The sequence below is a fragment of the Dipodomys ordii genome, unplaced genomic scaffold, assembly GCF_000151885.1.
Source record: "Dipodomys ordii isolate 6190 unplaced genomic scaffold, Dord_2.0 Scaffold43, whole genome shotgun sequence".
Classification (NCBI taxonomy): domain Eukaryota; kingdom Metazoa; phylum Chordata; class Mammalia; order Rodentia; family Heteromyidae; genus Dipodomys; species Dipodomys ordii.
In genome coordinates this window covers 8,383,154-8,402,162 of record NW_012267259.1, presented here as the reverse complement: position 1 = coordinate 8,402,162, position 19,009 = coordinate 8,383,154, and the positions used below count along the sequence as shown (strand labels likewise).

The 19,009-nt window shown below is 45.2% G+C and overlaps 1 protein-coding gene across 5 annotated transcripts in view; it reads right to left on the bottom strand.

Moving 5' to 3' along the window:
* Positions 1-659: 659 nt before the first annotated feature.
* Nedd4l (neural precursor cell expressed, developmentally down-regulated 4-like, E3 ubiquitin protein ligase) overlaps positions 660-19,009 on the bottom strand; it is a 299,659-nt gene continuing 281,309 nt past the window's right edge. For 4 of the 5 annotated variants that reach the window (XM_013018974.1, XM_013018977.1, XM_013018978.1 and 1 more), the window contains 9 exons: positions 18,161-18,231; positions 15,830-15,925; positions 11,828-11,901; positions 8,948-9,008; positions 7,149-7,208; positions 5,525-5,632; positions 3,868-3,964; positions 3,095-3,167; positions 783-1,199 (listed from right to left, as the gene is read on the bottom strand). In XM_013018974.1, coding sequence (XP_012874428.1) covers positions 1,097-1,199; positions 3,095-3,167; positions 3,868-3,964; positions 5,525-5,632; positions 7,149-7,208; positions 8,948-9,008; positions 11,828-11,901; positions 15,830-15,925; positions 18,161-18,231 — 743 coding nt within the window. In that variant the 3' untranslated portion in view covers positions 783-1,096. Of the gene's footprint in view, positions 1,200-3,094; positions 3,168-3,867; positions 3,965-5,524; positions 5,633-7,148; positions 7,209-8,947; positions 9,009-11,827; positions 11,902-15,829; positions 15,926-18,160; positions 18,232-19,009 lie in introns of all 5 variants that reach the window. The other variant, XM_013018975.1, reaches the window with a different exon arrangement.

Genomic DNA, 19,009 nt, shown 5'->3' with positions numbered 1-19,009 from the left:
GGAAAGATGTGTGCAAGTTAAGAAAAACTCACGTTTAACATTTATGATAAACAAAACAAACCAGATAGGACCTCCATGTACTATATCCAGTGCCTTCAGATTTGGTGCAGTTAGTGCCTAAGAGCAGGCTACTGAGCTACCGATAAGGAACACACAAGAGATAAGAGATTAGATGCATCTGGCTCCCACAGTTTTTTGAACCAAGCAGTGGTGGGTTTCATTCTATTACAAACAGAAGAGAATTAAATAGAACAAAAGGATGGCTGTACAACAACAGGAAGGGCTACGGAATTTTCTCCAACCCTGTCTCCAGTATGCGCCAGCACACCCCATTGCTTCTAAGGAATGGAGGTGTGATTCCTTTTAGGTTGACACAAATATATCATGCTATGTTACAATTCTCTCAGCCTGTCAGCGACTACCTAAATTTGTACCAAAAAAAAAGAGTAATATCCAGTTTATTTTCATTGTGACTATGGAAAACAAAATCGTCACTATGCTGAATGTCATATTTGAAATTCTCTCAAAGTACTCGTCTTTAGAAGGGACAAAAATTAGTCTTCTGTTTCTAAGAGGGTGGGCCTGTCAAAGTACTTAAAAAAAATGTCACTGACATGGAGCCTGGTATGAAATCCAAATACAAAAACAAATAGGGTCACTTTTCCAAGTACATGAGACATCTTTAATTGTAATGAAATAAAATCTGAGGCTTGGTCTAAATCAGTTTTAAAAAGTAAACATGAGCTGAAATACTATACCTGTAGAGTGATTAATTCCATTCATTGTCATTAGAAAGTATGCAAAATATTTATTAAGGGCTTGCCTGCAGAGGCACAACATAAATAGAACACATCCTCCTGAAATGTAATTAGTGTACAGGTCAACCAGTTGAGAGTTGGTGGTGGAAGAGGCAGGAACTGGAGCCTGGTCTGGTTCCTGCGGCGGAACTTGGGCGTGGCCTGGAGAAGGCTAGGCTCCAGTAGCCAGGCTGTGCAGCTGCTCTCTTGCCACCGGCCCTGCAAAAGTCTTGTTAGACAAATGCAAAAGTGCATGCGGAACTTGCTGGATGGACGGCGCCCCCCTGAGGCAGGAGACCTTAATCCACCCCTTCAAATCCTTGGGCATTTTCCACGGCCATGAGAAGTTTCTCACGTAAATCTTCGAAGGTTTCGTATGGAGGTAAGTCAAGGCGATTAAAGCTGCAAACGAAACAAAGTTTAGGTGAACGGCCAACGTGTGTAGGCACAACAACCTTTCCTAGATTTCGCTAATGGGTGTTCTGTATTGGTACAACAGAACAAAAAAGATGTGTGTGTTTATGTATACGTACATTTAAACTGGTTCCAGGCTTTGGTGTCAGGACCTCTTTCTGTTCAAATGTTCTAACACTTCAGCCACATGTCAAGGCTTTTGTGCTTTCACTGTTTTTTGGTTTTGTGGCTTTTTGTTTTCAGATAGGGTTTTGCTTATTGTGCAGGCTGACCTCAGGCCTTGAGCCTCCAAGCTATACCTTTGGTGGCCTGTGCCACCATGCTCAACTTATTTTTTCAGACTGGGTTTTGCTGCCTCTTTAGTTAGGGTGTCCCCACAATCCTTCTATCTCAGTCTCCAATTTGGTCCTTGATCCTCCTACCTAATCCTCTGGGATAGCTGGGATCTCTGGCATATATCACCATGCCCAGCTTCACAGCCACAATTTGATAATTAAAAGATATATTCTAGCTATGAAACTGTCCATACCAGACAGGTACGGACAAATCTACAAGAGAAATGAATATTTTTCTTTCTTCTTCTTCTCCTTCTCTTTGGTTGGTTGTGGGGCCTGAACTCTGGGCCTGGGCATTGTCCCTCAGCTCTTCAGCTTAAGGCTAGTGATTTACCACTTGAGCCACAGCGCCAGTTCTGGCTCTAATTGCTTATTTGGTGCTGAGGAATCAAACCTAGGACCTCATGCATGCAAGGCAAGCGCTCTACCACTGAGCCACCTTCCCCACCCCAAAATGAATATTCTAATCATCCATGAAGCATCTGCTGTAGTCAGATGTGGAGCTTAGAATCCATCTAGAAGGAAGGAGACCATAAAAGCAAGGTAACTTCCAAAGCATGGAGCACAAAGGACTCATGCTTCAAGAAGGAGAAGTAGATAGAGTGTCTCCACATCTGAGTACTCTTTCTGTGCCAGTACTGGGGCTTTAACTTGGGGCCTTGTGCTTTTCTTTAGTTTCAAAAGTATCATGAGAGTGCCAGATTTGAGTGTTTACTTCTATCACTTGAGCCACATCTTCACTTTCAGCTCTTTGCTGGAGTCTCTCAAGACTTTTCTGCCTGGGTTGGCTTCAAACCCTGATCCGCAGATCTCAGCCTCCTGAGTAGCTAAGATTACAGGTGTAGCCACCAGTTGGTTGTGGCAGACACAAGCTCTGGCACCCTCATTGCCCCTAGAAAGGCACACTGCTTCTTAAGGAACAACAGGGAAAAGCTTGGGCAGAAAAGCCTACACATGGACTTCGAGTTTGGACTGGTGAGCGTTTGCTGAACACTGCATTAAAAACCCACTGGGCCCTGTCTGCCTCTGCAGAATCGTCCAAGAAAATATGGAGGTGGCCTCCTCCCCTGACAGAGCCTTCTTGGGGTGCTGCACTCCAGGCCTTGCTATGATGTGTGGACATCACCCATTCCTTTAGCACAATCACACGATTACTGAGTTCTAGAAAATTCTGGCTTACTGACAGGTGTGTGAGCTCTTTTAAAAACCAATGTTTCTATAGGGACTTTTTAATCCCAGGTTCTAAACAGCCACCTTAAGGAGTGACTGAAAACCCAACACCGGTGAACAGTGATTCTCAGACCCGTGAAGGGAAGAAGCTGGTTTAGGGGAGGCCTGAGAGCACGAGGCCCTTTATCCATTCACGTGCCACACCCCGGGTCCACTGGTTTAAGTCTTGTTAGCATGGATCAGCCTGCTCATTTTCCATCCCACATCACTGTCCATTCAGTCGTGAGCGACAGATGGAGAGACAGGCAGCATCTGTATCCCTGTACACAGGTGGGCACTGAAGACACCACTGGCCTACTCATAGGGCTGGTCACTCACCATGTGTGAGCTCTGGGCAGTTTTTCAGGACTGCCCCACTGCTCTATTGTAAACAGCTGAGGTCCATTGGAACCTGAACAGAAGAGAAAAAGACCCGTCATCAAGGCTATGGTGGGGGACAACACTGCGATGAGAATTGCTGAAGGGGAAAGGACTGGCGGCCAGGACTATCAGGGCAGTCTGGGGGGGGGACACCAGGTTGGCATAGATTCTACTTGCCTGGGAGTTGGAACCTAACCAGGTCGCAACATCTACAAGATCTGCAAGTGCAGATGCTGCACCCTCTCTTTTGTTTCAGTCCTTTAAAGTCTGTTTATAAATGCTACCTACAAACGTAGCATTTGTGCTGGTCCTGGGGCTTGAACCCAGGGTACAGGTGTTCTCTCTTACAAGGCTGGTGCTCTACCACTTGAGCCACAGCTCATCTCCAGCTTTTTGCTAGCTCATTGGAAATAAAGAGTCTCATGGACTTTCCTGCCTAGGCTAGCTTCACATTGTGATCATGAGATTGCAGCCTTCTGAGTAGCTAGAATTACAGGTGTGAGCCACTGGCATCCAGCAATACAGCTCTACAAGATACATGCAAATCTTAACTAAAAGAAGGAGAGAGACACCTTAAATTGTCCTTTTTCAAGGTGCCACATCCCTGGAGGAAGATGGACCCTGTGTGAGGTTCCCGGTATCACACCACACCCATGTCAGCTCTCAAGAGTCCCCCAAGAACTCCTGGCTAGGTCTTTGCAGGAGAAGGGAGTTAGAGGCATGCTGCTCACCATAAAGTTCGGCAAATCCATTCATGGGGACTCGAGAGGTCCCTGTGACAAACTGTAGTAGCCGGATCCGCTTCTCAGCATCCATCAGCAGCACAGCCTGTGAGTGGAGATAGAGGTGGTTATGTCCCCACGCGACACACAGCACAGCACAGGCTGTTGGAACGCATCTCACTTAGATTACCCCGTAAGACCTAGCTATCTAGACAGTTGACTCTGACTTCTATTTTTTTTTTTAATTTTAACAGTCACAATCCCAGCCTCTAATCTTAGCAAGGGGATGATCACCCCAGTCTTTCTTCTTGTGCCAATTGGCCAAAATAAGTGATATAAAAAGCAAACTCTCTGATGGCTTCAAGCTCAGGTTTCTGTGTCTGAGGTCAGCCAGCCTCCTAAGTCAGTCATAATTATGTGGTGTTCCAGAAGTGTCTACGCCAGGGGAACCAAGATGAGATGGGGCTTCAGACATAGACAAGGCCTCTAAAGACAACATCTTAGAAAAAGAAGGAAATTTGAGGCAAATTGGGACTCTAAGACAATCTTATAGCTTTGAATTATTATAGGAATTGAGTTGATTTTATTGCAACTGTTATGTGAACTATAAAAAAATTCCAAAATCAAAGCTAAGTGAGACATGATCTAGGACTTTCTCCTGTGCTTGTGTTGAGACTTAAATATGAATGCCATCTATTTGGAGACTAAGTCCAGTTAGATGATTTCTTTGTACATCAATAATATGCAGAGGGATATGTGTGTGTGTGTGTGTGTGTATGGTACTAAGGTTTGAACTACAGGCCTTGTGCTTGCTAGGCAGGCACTGGGTCCCGAGCTGTTTCTTCAGCCACCTTCTTTATTTTTCAGATAGGGGCTCTTGTTTTTTCCCAGGGCCATCCTGGCACTGTGATCCTCCTGTGATCCCTCTCCCAGATCTGGGATGACAGAGGCACATTACTTTTGCCTGGCCTATTTGTTGAGATGGGGCCTCACTACCTTTTTGCCTGAGCTGATCTTGAATTGCACTCCTTCTGATCTCTGTCTCTTGTATAACTGGGATTATGGCTATGAGCAACCATACCTGGTGGAGGTAAACTTTTTTTTTTTAAGTTAGTTAACCATCTCTTTCCTTAGACGAACTATTTCCTAGATTGCTTCCTTCCTTAGGATACACTTACCTAAGACGGTAAACTAAATTTCCACTGCATCTTTGGTTAAGAGATATAAAGCTCAAAATGGTTTTTGGATTAGTTAATAATAACAACAACAAAAAAAAAGAGCTGAGAAAGTTATTTCTTCACAGAAATGGCATCATGAAAAAGTCAGCCCAGCAAGTATAAAGATGATGCCTTGCGCAAGTTCTAGTTCTGATTTCCACCGTGGAGGCTCAGGTCCTGCGTGCCGCCAACCGGCCAGCTCTTTATCAGAATCACCTCACTCAACAAAACTCCCTTTCACTAGTGGTCATGGAAGGACTTTGAAGTGCTTTTGAAGAGATCAACCTCTCTTCAGTCTTGCTGTACATGAAGTTAGGGAGAGGCTCAGTCTGCTGCTTTCCTCTCCCACAGTGCAAGTACTAAGACACCCCAGTTTCCAGGACTGGTTTCACTGTGGACCCCTGCCTAGCTCAGGGAGGAACCTGGCGCAGGCTCTGGGTCTGGGTTACCTTCCAGAACCACTGGATCACGGGGTGATTTGGGCAGTAGCCGTTCTTGTATATAGAATGCTGTCTCCAATCGTTCACGTCCACGTCTCCAAGGCCACACATCAGCAACTGTTGAGGAAGTTGGGAAGACAGAAATGGAGTGGGATGTGCAAAGTGAAGAAACCCTTGGAGAAATTACCCTTCCTTAGTGCTAGACAAAGGAAGAAAGCCAGGTGGACCTGGGATCTAAACTTTCCTGCCCAGTACTACTGCCTCATAGAGACTGCACAGGTTTCTGAGGGCAGTTCAGTTCCTAACCCTCATACACGGCTGCACCATTTTGTACCGGAAGACATCGGTCACTTTCCCCAACTCCCCTTGTACCCGAAGAGCATTATGTACATCATGCTGACTGCTGATCATATAGCAGAATCCTTGCAACTCTCTACCCACAAGAGAATCAGCACTAAAGACAGCAAGAACTAATCTCCCCAGACCAGTCAATTCAAGTGTCAACCAATCACTTCATCCATCCAGAGCCACATCCGTCCAGACAGCACTAAGGCAGTAACTAATCCTTTGACTTTGCTTTTCTTATCCTATAACTCTCCATCAAGGAAGTTCCCTGAAGATTAACCAGTATGATATTCCTGCAGAGGGACTAGAGTAAAACTGCAAAGGAGCTGCACCCCAAGCAACTGGGACCAACTTATGATATCATTTACTTCTCCCTGCCTCAGTGACTCTATCTGCAAAACACAGAGCTCGCAGTGATTTCTACTACCTCATTTATCTTGAAGCACCAAACATCTATCTATGAGCAGAGCTTTGTTGGATGTGGTTTGGACAAATGATGGAGGACCATCACCTTTGTAGATAGACATAACCGCCTTCCTTCTCCTGTGTCTCTCAATATGACAAAGGGAGAGGTATCTCTTTGGTTTTCAAGTAGTTCTCTTTCCATACAGTCATGAAGAAGCTATGCTAGATAATCATTGAATGGCCTTCTGGTACTATTACCTGGGAGCCTTTTTGTTGTTGTTGTTGTCGTGGGGCCTGGGTGCTGTCCCTCAGCTCTTCAGCTCAAGGCTAGCACTCTACCACTTGAGCCACAGCACCACTTGCAGCTTTTTCTGCTTATGTGGAGCTGAGGAGTGGAACTCAGGGCCTCATACAGGCAAGGCAAGCACTCCAACACTGAGCCACCTTCCCAGCCCCGCCAGGAGCCTTTTGATGTTTTCCCTTATCAAATATAAACTGCTTTGAGTTCAAGGACACATCTGTTCTACAGCCCCTAACAGAGACAACTCCTCCGTGGTGGGGCTGGGGAAGCCATGAAGGACAGGAAGCCAGCAGTTCTTACAAGTAGCATGCTGCTCTCCTAGAGGGCTGCTGTACACCTACACTCCACCTGACATAGCCATCTTCCTCTAGCTGCACAGGGCCATGACCTGACTTGGCTTAGCAGGTCTGTTCCATAGCAGCCCCCTTACCAGCAAGAAAATGGGGGGGTTGATCCTTTTGCTATCAGAGAGCAAGGCTCATGCCAGACTAGAGAACGTTACAATATCATTTGCAAGGGAATAAGAGAAACTTTAAAAAATCTTCTTTTTGTAAAAACAGAAACAAAAATTATAATACAAACCTCCAGCTCATTTTCATCAAAAATTTTAATCAAGTCGATAGGAAGCAGTTCTGTGAATCCCTGAAAGGAGGAGAAGAGAATCATTATGAATATTTTTATCTTGGAAGAGGTCAAAAGTTGCAGCCTCTCTACCAGAAAAAGAAAAAAACCCAAACCCAAAAAAATCCCCATCTTTTCCTGGTGACTCATGCACTGGTGACAGTAACAAGTAACCACAGCTCCAATAAAAACAGCAGAGTCACAATACAAAGAACTTAAAAAAAAATCAGAGAATGTAGCAGGTGTGAGTACCTGAGCAGTTTTGGAAACGCTAGGGTAATATGGGATGGGGTAGGCAGGTGAATTACAAAAGCCATCCATGACACACCGCTGAGTCAGTGCGTACTAAAATGCAAGGCCACAGATGTGCAAAAGACAGGTTTAAAAATAATGTGTTGAAGGCACAGAGGAGGAGGCGTGAGCCAGTGAGAGGGAATGGGGGAACAGCCAGTCGGACTCTGTCAAGGGGCTGTCACTAACAAGGGAGCCACCCAGGATGAAGGAGGAGGTTCACAGTGCCGGTGATCTGAAGTCAGGTTCCTGAAAGTGAGGACTGCTAGGGGCCAGGGCTATCACTCCTGTAGTTTCCCATCTAAGTAAGGCATGGAATATGTTCTCAGATTATCTGTCCCTTTGCCCTGCTTGGCTGAGGCTTTTCTTTATTGAGTAGCTCAGTGAGCTACAGGTCAGCTTAAGAGCATCTATGCACAGTTCACCACAAGTAAACAATGTGGGGTTGAGACCTTTATCAGTTATTTTTCACATGACCAGAATTTGTTTTGCTTTGTGTATGGGCTGATCCTGGGGCTTAAACTCAGGGGCTTGCACTGTTGCTTAGCTTTCTTTTTCCTCTCGAGGCTGGCACATTTTCCCTTAAGCCACACCCCTCACTTCCTGTCTTTTACTAGTTAATTGGAGAAAAGTGTTTCTCAGATTTGCCTCCTTGGGATGGCTTCAAACCTCAGTCCTCAGAGCTCAGCCTCCTGAGTAGTTAGGATTACAGGCATGGGCCATCAACTCCCAGCTTAAGATCAGATTCTAAAAGGAATTTCAATGCTGGGCAACGCGAAGCATTGTTTAGAAGTGCCAGACCTCTATGGGAATCAGAAGGGACCTAAGAAAATGCCTCAGTGGGAACATGAGTCCTGTCCCTGGCGGGGAACAGGTGCATGTGGGAGGAGCCTGCTTCACTCCTCCACAAAGGGAATGCACACTGAACACAAAATCAGTGCCTTCCATGGAGCTATGCTGGAGAGCTTTGGGGCAGCGGTGCACAAAAAGAGTAAGCCCCTTGCTGGGTGCTGGTGTTTCAGGCCTATAATCCTTGCTACTCAGGAGGCAGAGATCTGAGGACTGCAGTTGGATGCCAACCTGGACAGACACATTCAAGAGACTGATCTCAATTAGCCAGCAAATGGTCAGAATTGGAGGTGTGTGATAAGAACACTAGCCTGGCGTGAAAAACCTAAAGGAGAGTATGAGGCCCTGAGTCAAGCCCCAGGACCAGTATTACCTCCTCCTCCTTGCCCCCCCCCCCAAGATGCTCAGCTCTAGATGGCCCCTAGATAAAGTGTGTAAAATCCTCAGTAAGAATAGTCAAGGCAAATTTTAAAATGAGAGGAGCAAAGCAACAGATTGCTTAAAAAATGGCCGTGTGTCAGCCAACCTGATCCTTGAGAGCGGTGGAGAATGACACCTGGACGGTGCTGGCATTCGCCCGGTGTCCCCACTACCACCCTGTCCTCTCCAGCGTCCCTCACCTCCAGGAAGGCATTCATTTGCTTCTGGACCCGGTTCACAAATCTCCACTGGATGACGAGGCTGTGGGAGAAAACAGAGCGTCATAACCACCTCAGAGCCCGGCCTGCACCGCCCTCCTCAGAACTGGGACTGCTGCTCACAGGGAAGGGGAGGGAAGGGAGAGACACCCCCACAACCAGACCAGAGGTGGGCCTACTGCTGTGCCCACTGCTGCTCCACAAACCCTTCATGAATTCTCACTGGAGCACTATGGGAAAGAAAGCTCCAGTCTCACCAAGCTCTCAAGAGCAGAAGTGATCTCCTGGCCTCAACAAGCACAGATGACTGTGCTTTATAGCCATCACTTCAGGAAGATAAGAGAAAAGGTCCTGGGGTTGAATACACAAGTGGTGTGCATGATATAGGCGTGACTCACACACCCACATGGATGTATACCAACGTACGAGCATCCTCCACACTGTGAATTAGTTGCACTAAGGCTGGTTTTGTTTCTGGTGCTGGTACTGGGGCTTGAACTTAGGACCAGGGTACTATCCCATAGCATTTTTCTCAAGCACTCTACCCTTTCAGCCACACCTCCACTTCTAGCTTTTTGGTGGCTAACTGGAGATAAGAGTCTCATGGACTTTCCTGCCCAGGCTGGCTTCAAACCATGATCCTCAGATCTCTGCCTCCTGAGTAGCTAGGGTTACAGGCGTGAGCCTCTGGTACCCAGCTGCACACTAATACTTTTAAGATTCCAATACTTTATTTTTTATTTTTTTTATTGTGAAAATACTGTACAGAGGGGTTACAATTACATGGGCAAGATAATGAGTACATTTCTTATCAAGCATTGTAGCCTCCTCCTTTGTTTCCCCTTTCCATCTCTTCCCATCCTCCCCCTGCCCCCAAGATTCCAATACTTCAAAGAATGAACAGGAACTATTTTCAGATTCACTGAAACTATTTTCCTGGTGGCAGTATTTCGTGCAGAGCATAAACAATTACAGGGGGAGTCCACTCTGGATTGCATCTACGTGTTTTGTTTTGACCCCACAAGGATCACACACTTCCTAGGTGGTGCCATGACATCAGCTGGAGAAGAGCAACTCCCCCCCCCCCCTTATCCTCTCCCCAGTGCCGGCGGTTCTTCAGGGCTGGACTGTAGTCATCTGCCCAATCCTGTTCTGGTACCAGAAGGGGCAGTGAACAGTGGAAAATTTCAATCACGGTTTTCTCAGCAAAGCTAACTAAAACCTTGCTTGGCCCTAATCCCCAATGAATTTGAATCTTAAAATAATTAGTCGCAAAGGGTAATGCATAACACCTGTTGCATATGTTAAATCCTCCCGGCCTGAGATGCCAGAGGGTTTTAAAAAACTGTTCACTGCTCACACTTTCACCAGAACCCAAGGTCAAACCAAGTGTACCAATTAGTGTGTGCAGGTAGGCACTGGACTATCTAACTTCTAGTTTCTTCTTAGTGGAAAGATCTTCGGTCATAGCTCTACTCTCGTCTAGGGGTGTCTCTCCAGGGAGAGACTACAATGCTTGCAATTTCCTCGTAATGAGGATGGACAGTAGGCTCTTCTTTGAAGATCACTTAAAAGGGGCTGAGACACCCGGCAGTTCTCTGAATTCAAGCCCTCTGACCCCTTCCAAACGAGAAGGAGGGGACCCAGCTTGTTGAAATGGAGAGCTGAAAGTAAATGTGCTCAGGCAGTGCTGAAACCCACTGCTGCGCAGAATCCTGGACGCAGGAACCAAATCCTGCTGTGCTGACCTCATCCTGGACATCCTGGTGAGATGAGAGAGCAGCAGAAGTCCGTACCAGAGCCCAGTGCCATGTTTAAACCAAATAAAGAGATCAAGAACGGTGTCTGTGGCTCATGCCTCTAATTCTAGCTACTCAGGAGGATTGTGGTTTGAAGCCAGCTGAGGCAGAGAAGTCTGAGATGCTCACCTCCCATTAGCCAGAAAAAAGCCAAAGTGAAGGAGGTGTGGTTTAAGAGGTAGTCAGCGTTAAGTGGAAATTTGGGCAAAAGCTCAAGCTCCAGTAGGAAAAAAAAATACAATGTACTTCATCAAGAAAGAAGACCTAGGCTTACTTAAAAGTTCAGGTTTTCATCAAGACTCAACATTTTTTCCACCAAATAGAGGAGACTGGATTAATAAAATTACAAATATCAGCTGGGTGCTGGTGGTTCAGGCCTGTAGTCTTAGCTACTCGGATGGTTGAATTCTGAGGATTGTGCTTCAAAACCAGCCAGTGCAGAAAAGTTTGTCAGACTTTGATCTCCAATTACCTAGCAAAAAGCCAGAAGGAGAGCTGTGGCTCAAGTAGTAGAGCACCAGCCTAAGAGAAAGCACAAGGCTCTGAGTTTAAGTCTAGTACCAGCACATGTGTGCACACGCACACGCACACGCACATGCACACACACACACAACAAATAGCAAAAGCAATTCATTGTTTTTGCTCATACTGAGTTCTTCCTAAATATTTTCCTAGTTTTTCACTGTGGAGACAAAATACTTCGTCTCTGATAGTTCCTAGATTTTCCACACTGATGACTGATGCTTTGTACCCCTGGAGTGATTTTAAACATTTGATGGGCACCTGTATACTGCCCAGAAAAAATTGCTGTGTTACTCAGTAATGTGCATTTTATCACCTACCTCTGCAGCTCTATTGGGTAGCTCACTGACATCAGGAAACCAGGTTAACTTTCCACCCAAATTCAACTTTCCAGTAACCTAAACCTAAAAGTAACCCCTCATACTGAAAACCGACCAATCAGCTCATGCCACAGAATGCATGCATCGTTTGGTATGGGATGCGAATCAAGTATATTGTCTGTTATTAGATGAAAAAAGGTTGTAAATATTAGTGTACGTACTCAATATATTCCCTTTTGTTTTCATTTGTCACCATTATTTCTGACCCATTGGGCTTCAGATCCACTTGATATGTCTGTAATTACAAAAAGAAAAAAAAATCACCCACATAAAGTTATTTTGCATATTGACTCATCTCACCATAAAAGGCAAGCAAAATTTATTTAAAACTATTTTCCAACAAATGGCAATATGTACCTGCAAATGTCTAATGAGGCTTTTAAACTGTTAAGATGTTACACATTTAAAGATGCTACCGTTAGAGGCAGATTATTTTTGGCTATTTGTGTGTTTTAATTGTTACTCCTCATACATCAGGATGAATGGAAGACAGCCTCATGTTTCATCCACTCTTCATTGATCAAGAAATCGAATATATTTAACAGAGAAAAGAGCAGAGGACATCCATCAAGACTACGGAGATCTAAACCTAATGCATCTTGTTACTGAAAACAGAAATTTATAGCTGTGAAAAATGATGCATGTGATTTGTTTCTAAGAGGCAACATACAGGACGTACAAACAAACAAGATTTGAAAGCCAGGCATAAGAGATTTATTTGTTAGTGGCAGGTCTTTCTGCTTTCTACATGTCAGCAACCCTTGATCATGAAGGGAGGCTGCTAGGCCCAATTCCCTACTTTCTTCTTTGTGCCAGGACCTAGCTTAATACTATTATACATAAAACAATAACTAGCACATGGAAAAAATGCTTATTCTCACTGTAGAAATTCTGAAGAAAAAAATAAAAGAGGAACAAACCAGAGGTATAGGAAAATGTGTCCCTACACTCTGAGAGACAGCCATGAGGACATTTTGGTTGACTCCTGGTGGTCTTGTCCACATTCTAGGCTGTATTACAGAGCCAAACCTGTGGGGAAGGATTTCCAGATGAATTATTGGGAGCTCTATCCAAAACAACTGTTTTAGACCCCTTTCTGCATCTGCTCTGGTACAGCTTGGCCAACAGTCCTGCAGAGAGCTGCAGGAAGCAAGTGGCTTAGGGCGGGTATGCTGCCAATACTTACATTATGGGTCCAACAACTGTATTTGGGTGCCTAATATGTGCCAGGTCCTATGGTACTGTCACCCAGATGAAGCGTGAGGGAGACACATTAAGCATGTACTGAGATAATTATAAACAAAGGCTGCTGTGGAATATGCCACTTGGAAGCATAGGGTCTGTGTGGTCATGGGCTGGTTTTCTAGAGAAAGCAGGAAAGAATATCTTCCCAACAGAATGAAGGGCATGAACAAAGGCCCCGAGGCAGGAAAGAGCTCAGTGAGTTCCAGAAGGCCAAGAAACAGTGCAAGGAGTAGGCAGGCAGGCCTGCGGTATAAAACATGTTTGTTAAAGGTATAGTAGAGTAGGCCAGAGGGGAGCCTCAGGAGATAAACTAGGATCTGTGGCATCTCCTCCAGGAAGCCCCTGAAGGTTTCAGGCACAGAAATGATCATTTTTACCCTCTGGAAAGTTTACTCTGCCATGACAAATGAAAAACCAGTTAAGAGTCTATGAGAGATGATGGTAGCTGTACCTGGGGGTGTAGAACAGGAGAACAGACATGAGACACATCTGTGAGGTTCAATACACAAGGCTCAGGGATGGCCTGAATAGAAGAGTTCCACACATGGCTGCTTCATGTGCATGCTAGCAGAGCAGATACTTGATCATGTGACCATCATGTTCACTCTCTTAAAAGGGAAGGCGATCATTTCACCAATGGAGTACCTCATCTCCCCACTTTTGTCACCGTGGGTATTAATTTCTGTGTGGCTCTCCCTGATACTCCAAAGTCAGAAGAGTCTACACCAGTAAATGGTTTGGGTATATTTTTCATGAATAATTAGGATGAACTACAATGAAAGGCAGAATTGCCACTGGAAGTCTACTTAAGCTAGGCATGGTGGCTCATGCCCATAATCCTGGCTACTCAGGAAGTTAAGATCAAGAGGTTCAAGGCCAGCTTGGGCAAAAAATCAAAAGACAGCATTTCAACAATAAAAAGTTGAGCACAGTAATATACACCTACTTTCCCAGCTACATTGTAAGTGGGAGGATGGTTGTCCCTGAAGGCCCAGATAAAAGCAAGATACTATCTGAAAACAAAAAGGGATCAGGGTATGGCTCAAGTGGTAGAGCACCTGCCTAAACAAGCATGAGGCCCTAAGTTCAAACTCCAGTATCACCAAAAACAAACAAACAAACAAACAAAAAACCACACACACCAGACCAACCTACCCATGACCACAGCACCATAACAGAAGGAAAAGCCCCAATGTGCCTGGGAATATTAGCATTGTGGTCATGTGATGTCAATGCTGTTGCCCGAGTTTCTGAAGACCCTCAATTCTACAACCAAGTCACCACATCTAGGTTGGGTCTAGAGGACTGCTAGGTCTCACCAGCCTGTAATACTTCCTAACTTTACATCTAGTTGTCCAGGGTCTCCTTGCTGAGAAGATTTCTCCAGCCTAATTTCTCTAACCTAAGATTAAGCTGCAAATGCACTTTTCAATAGGGGAATATACTCCTTTGGAGCAGTAAAGGGTAAGTCTAGTGCATTTTTCTATATGGCAACCCTTAATACAGGCTTTAAGACCTAATTAATTTCAAGTGTATGTGGATTTGGTCTTAGTGATGGGAAATATCTGGTGCTTTGGTGCAAAGACCAAAGAGAAAACCAAAATCCAAGAGAAAACAAAACAAAACAAAAAAAACCAAACCAAACCAAAACAAAAAACCAAGAGAAACAGCAACTTCTGGGTACCTTCCAAGAAGAATTGTGACTAGGGCAATCTGAGACTTAGGCAAATACTTTTGGACCCTCAGGATGCTGATGAAAACCCAGCAGGCAATGTTAGCGTGGAAATTGACTTTTATGCTGAATCCAGACTGAATGGAGGTGGTAAGGGCAGAGGTAAGAGTGTAACTAAAGCAAGAAGGATGACAGAAAAAAAAAACCAAACAAACATAAAAACCATGCACATCAGACCAGCATGCCCATGACCACAGCACCATCACAGAAGGAAAAGCCCCGATGTGCCTGGAAATATTAGCATTGTGGTCACGTGTTGACAATGCTAATCGACTATCGCCCTAGTTTCTGAAGTACCTCAGTTCTGAAGTACCTCAAACACATCACCACATCCAGGTTGGTTTGGGTCTAGAGGAATGCTAGGTCTCACCAGCCTGGAATATGTCCTAAAGTGGCTGGGAGAGAGGAACAGGATGCCACTGAGACTTGGCTTTTTGGCATGACAATTAGGTGCGGCTACCATGAACTGACAATGACAGCAATCCCTGCCCCTATTCCAGGGACCTTGTGATAGGTGAAAATCCATGCGGTAGCAGTGTTATATTCATTTTATTATTTATATATATTGCAAGGTTTTACAAACCTTTCCCACTCTCTTATAAACCTCTCCTAGTCTCTTATTTACCTTAATTAACATTTTTGCATTCTAAATTTTTTAGGCAAAAACAATTAAAATCATAATTATATAAATACCTATATGCTGCAAAATCCCGTGATACAGTGAAAACTTTGTGATACAGAATCAGATATTTGTGTGTGTTTTTAAAATGCCATACAGTAAAGCTGCAATAAGTGAACCTCAATATAGTGAGGGACGACTGTATTATCAAAAGCTCCCATAACCTGGGTGCCGGTGGCTCACACCTGTAATCCTAGCTACGCAGGAGACTGAGATCTGAGGCTTGCTGTTCAAAGCCAGCCCGGGCAGGAAAGTCTGTGAGACTCTTATCTCCAATAAACCACTTGAAAACCAGAAGTGGTGTTGTGGCTCAAGCGGTAGAGCGCTCTCCTTGAGCTGAAGAGCGCAGGAACAGTGCCCAGGCCCAGAATTCAAGCTCCACGACCGACCAAAAAAAAAAAAAGCTCCCATAGCTGTTTCTAATTGTCCAGGACAACTGTACCACAATCTACGGGAAAGAAAAGGCTCTTTGAAAGTCGAAGAACTCTAGGGGCTGGCTACACATACCTGCCCAAAGTTCTCTTCATCTATGCAGAACATGAGGTCCAGTTCAGTAGGATCGTTTTCTAAGATCCACTTCAAAGAGTTGTAGTATTCACTGTCCTATGGGAATGACACAGAAAGCAACGTTAAGCATTCATCCCAAATGCCAACTTGTTTGCCTCTTAAATAGTGAAGTCCTTCTAACATAATTCCACACAGAACGCTCCAGGATTACATTACTCATGATGGTTACTGCTCTATTCCAATCCCCCTCATCCTTTCTAGGAGTCCCTGGAGTGACAGGATTTGTGTATGTGTGTATGTGGGGGGGGAGGGGTCTCTTGGTCTGTGAAGTGTGGTGGAATACCCTTTATGTGGAGAGTGGTCAGGGCTGGCTGACTGTCCAGTCTACAGAACTTAACACACACTGACCAGCAGACTTTTCCCACAGGGAAGACTGAGAATACACAGGAAAATGGGATGGATAGAGGGCATTCAAGTCACACTGGCAGCTTTAAGTTTCCTGTACTCTCATTGCTCTTTGCCCGTTAACCTAAACACTTAAGATACTGTTTCAGTTCCAGAAATCAGGGAAGGAGACATGGGGACATATGCAAGCGACTCTTTGCTTAGACCCAGGGTCTCTGCTGCCGGGAACATGACAGACTCTAGAAAGGACAAAACAAAAAACAAAAAAACCCACATGCTGTATTTAAAACACTGTCAATAGCTGTCATAAAATTAGCCTTTAAGCTGAGTGCCAGTGGCTCATGCCTGAAACCCTAGCAACTCAGGAGGCTGAGATCTGAGAATCACAATTTAAAGCTAGCTTCCATGGCAAAGCCCGTGAGACTTTATCTCCAATTAATCATCAAAAATCTCCAATTAATAAAAAAAAAAAGTGGCTCAAGTGGTAGAATGCTATCACCGAGCAAAAAAAGCTCAAGGGCAGGGCCTAGGCCCTGAGTTTCACAAGCCCTAGGACCGGCACACACACAAAAAATTAGACCTGAAGAGTAATTTCTAGAGCTGCATGGGGTGACACACACCTGTAATCCCAGTGCTCAGGAGGCTGAGACAGGAAGGTTGCAAGTTGGAGGCCAGCTTGGGATACATAGCAAGACTCGGTCTCAAAATTAAACAACAAAAAACCACAACAAAAAGCGATTTCTATCCTCCTTACTGAATTACAACACAGCAATAAAAGCCGGGATAATACACAAAGGAGGAACACTGGAAAGTGAGGCTGGCACCAAGGCTGGGGTCACCAGGCCTGCCACAACTGCCCACAGAACGGTCTCTGAGGAGCACTGCCGGCCATCTCTCCTTTCCTACCAGGATGAGCAGAAAGAACATATCAATGTTGGGCGGTGCCGAGGACCTGGCTCATACATCCAGGCATTCACAACACTGTCCACATACCAGCAAGGACAAGAGATGCCCAGAGCTTTCTGGCTTATGCGGCAGAACTTGAAGCAGAGTTACAAACTGCCCAGGTGGACAAGGATGTTTCTGATGGCCCCGTGGGTGTGTGACCACACAAGGCGACACCCGCACACCTGGAGGATGATGGTGGAGTACACGAATATTAAAAAAATCAGACGCGCAAGTATCTTGTGGAAGGAAGGCCAAGATTTGTATGTGTCTGTGTAGAAAATCCCTTCTAGGAAGTGACGCTGTGGTTCAAAGTGGTAGAGCGCTAGCCTTGAGCACAAGCGCTCAGGGTTAGCACCCAGGCTCTGAGTTCAAGCCCCACAGCTGACTCCCTCCCCACAGCTTCAGCTAAAACACAACAAGAAAATCCTTTCTACGTGACTGTGGGTCCGTCCAGGTAAAACACTGACAGCAGGGTGACAGGAACATCCAGCATTGCTGTTTGGAGGGGTTCTTAGCATTCCCCCTTTCTGACTCTTGTTCTGAAGTGGTCATTTGCTTCTGCACATCTGCATGTTTAGTGGTGTTCCTCCTTTTGTTTTGACCTTGCCTCTACCATTTTTACGAGGTTAGAAACAAGAAGGATAGTGGATGAATCTCTAAATGTTCAGTATCAATGGTTTGGGGTGGCAAGTCCAGGCTACAGCAAGGTTTCTAGATGTCTGTTGGTTTTCATTTGTTCATTCAAGTCTTGGTAGGGTAAACAGAGGTAAAAGATTTGGGAGTGTCTACTCTAATAATGCTAGGAAACAAACAATACTTTATTATCTAAATTAGAAAGATCAAGCACTTCCATAAATATTTAAATCCTCTCCGTTCACACCGAATGACAACACACAACACCCACAACCAGAGCTGGGTTTGCAAAGGCGTCTATCAGTGCCTGTCCATCAGGCATCATGAAGCTCTGTATCTACTTACCACAGACTCCATGTCATTCAGAGTTATTTGCTTTCCCAGCATCATCTTGTAAAACGGTCGAATGAAGAAACCTAAAATATGGCAGAAACTGGGTTAAGTTTCAAGTGTTTGACACTGCTGTGTACCAGAGCATGAAATAAAAGACCAACCTCCTTTCAAGCACAAACCAGACACGAGGACACACTAGTCAAGGCCTTTCTAGAATAATTGACTGATGAGGTAGAGGTAGAGATGAGGTAGAGGTAGAGGTGCACCTAGGAAGGGCAGAGCAGGAGGGACAGTGGCTATACCAACAGATGTGTCAGCAGGAGGTCAGGACAGAGAAAGGCTGAGAGGCTAGAGAGAAGGGGGTGGGGAGCGATCCAAATGCCATCACTGGAAAGGCCTGGGGTGAAAACACAGGCAGGCCAATGAGAGCGGCCTCTGCTCAGGGCCACACAGCCTCCCAGGCGGAGGCCTGGGTCTCAAGGAGACAATGGCAACCAGGAATCTCTCCTGAGGCAGGTGTCCCATGGCAGGGACCTCCACTTCTCCTCCTCCAAAAGAAAGTGGCATCACATAACTCCAGAGCAGCAGATACACAGACTTCCAGGTAAGAGGATGAAGTGGGCCACGGGGCATAGATTAGCAACGTATGCACTGTCATTTGTGTTTTAAAACAATTAGCTCATATTAGTTATAGGGAGGGGGAATTGATCGTTACATCTCTATACACTTACAATGTACGCCAATCAGTCTCTCCCCCTCCATCACATTCCCCGTCCCTCTCCCCCAAGGCAATCATGTTTTCAGGAAATGGACTGGATGATGACTAGTCTGGGGGTATAGTACACCCTGACAATTCCTGAC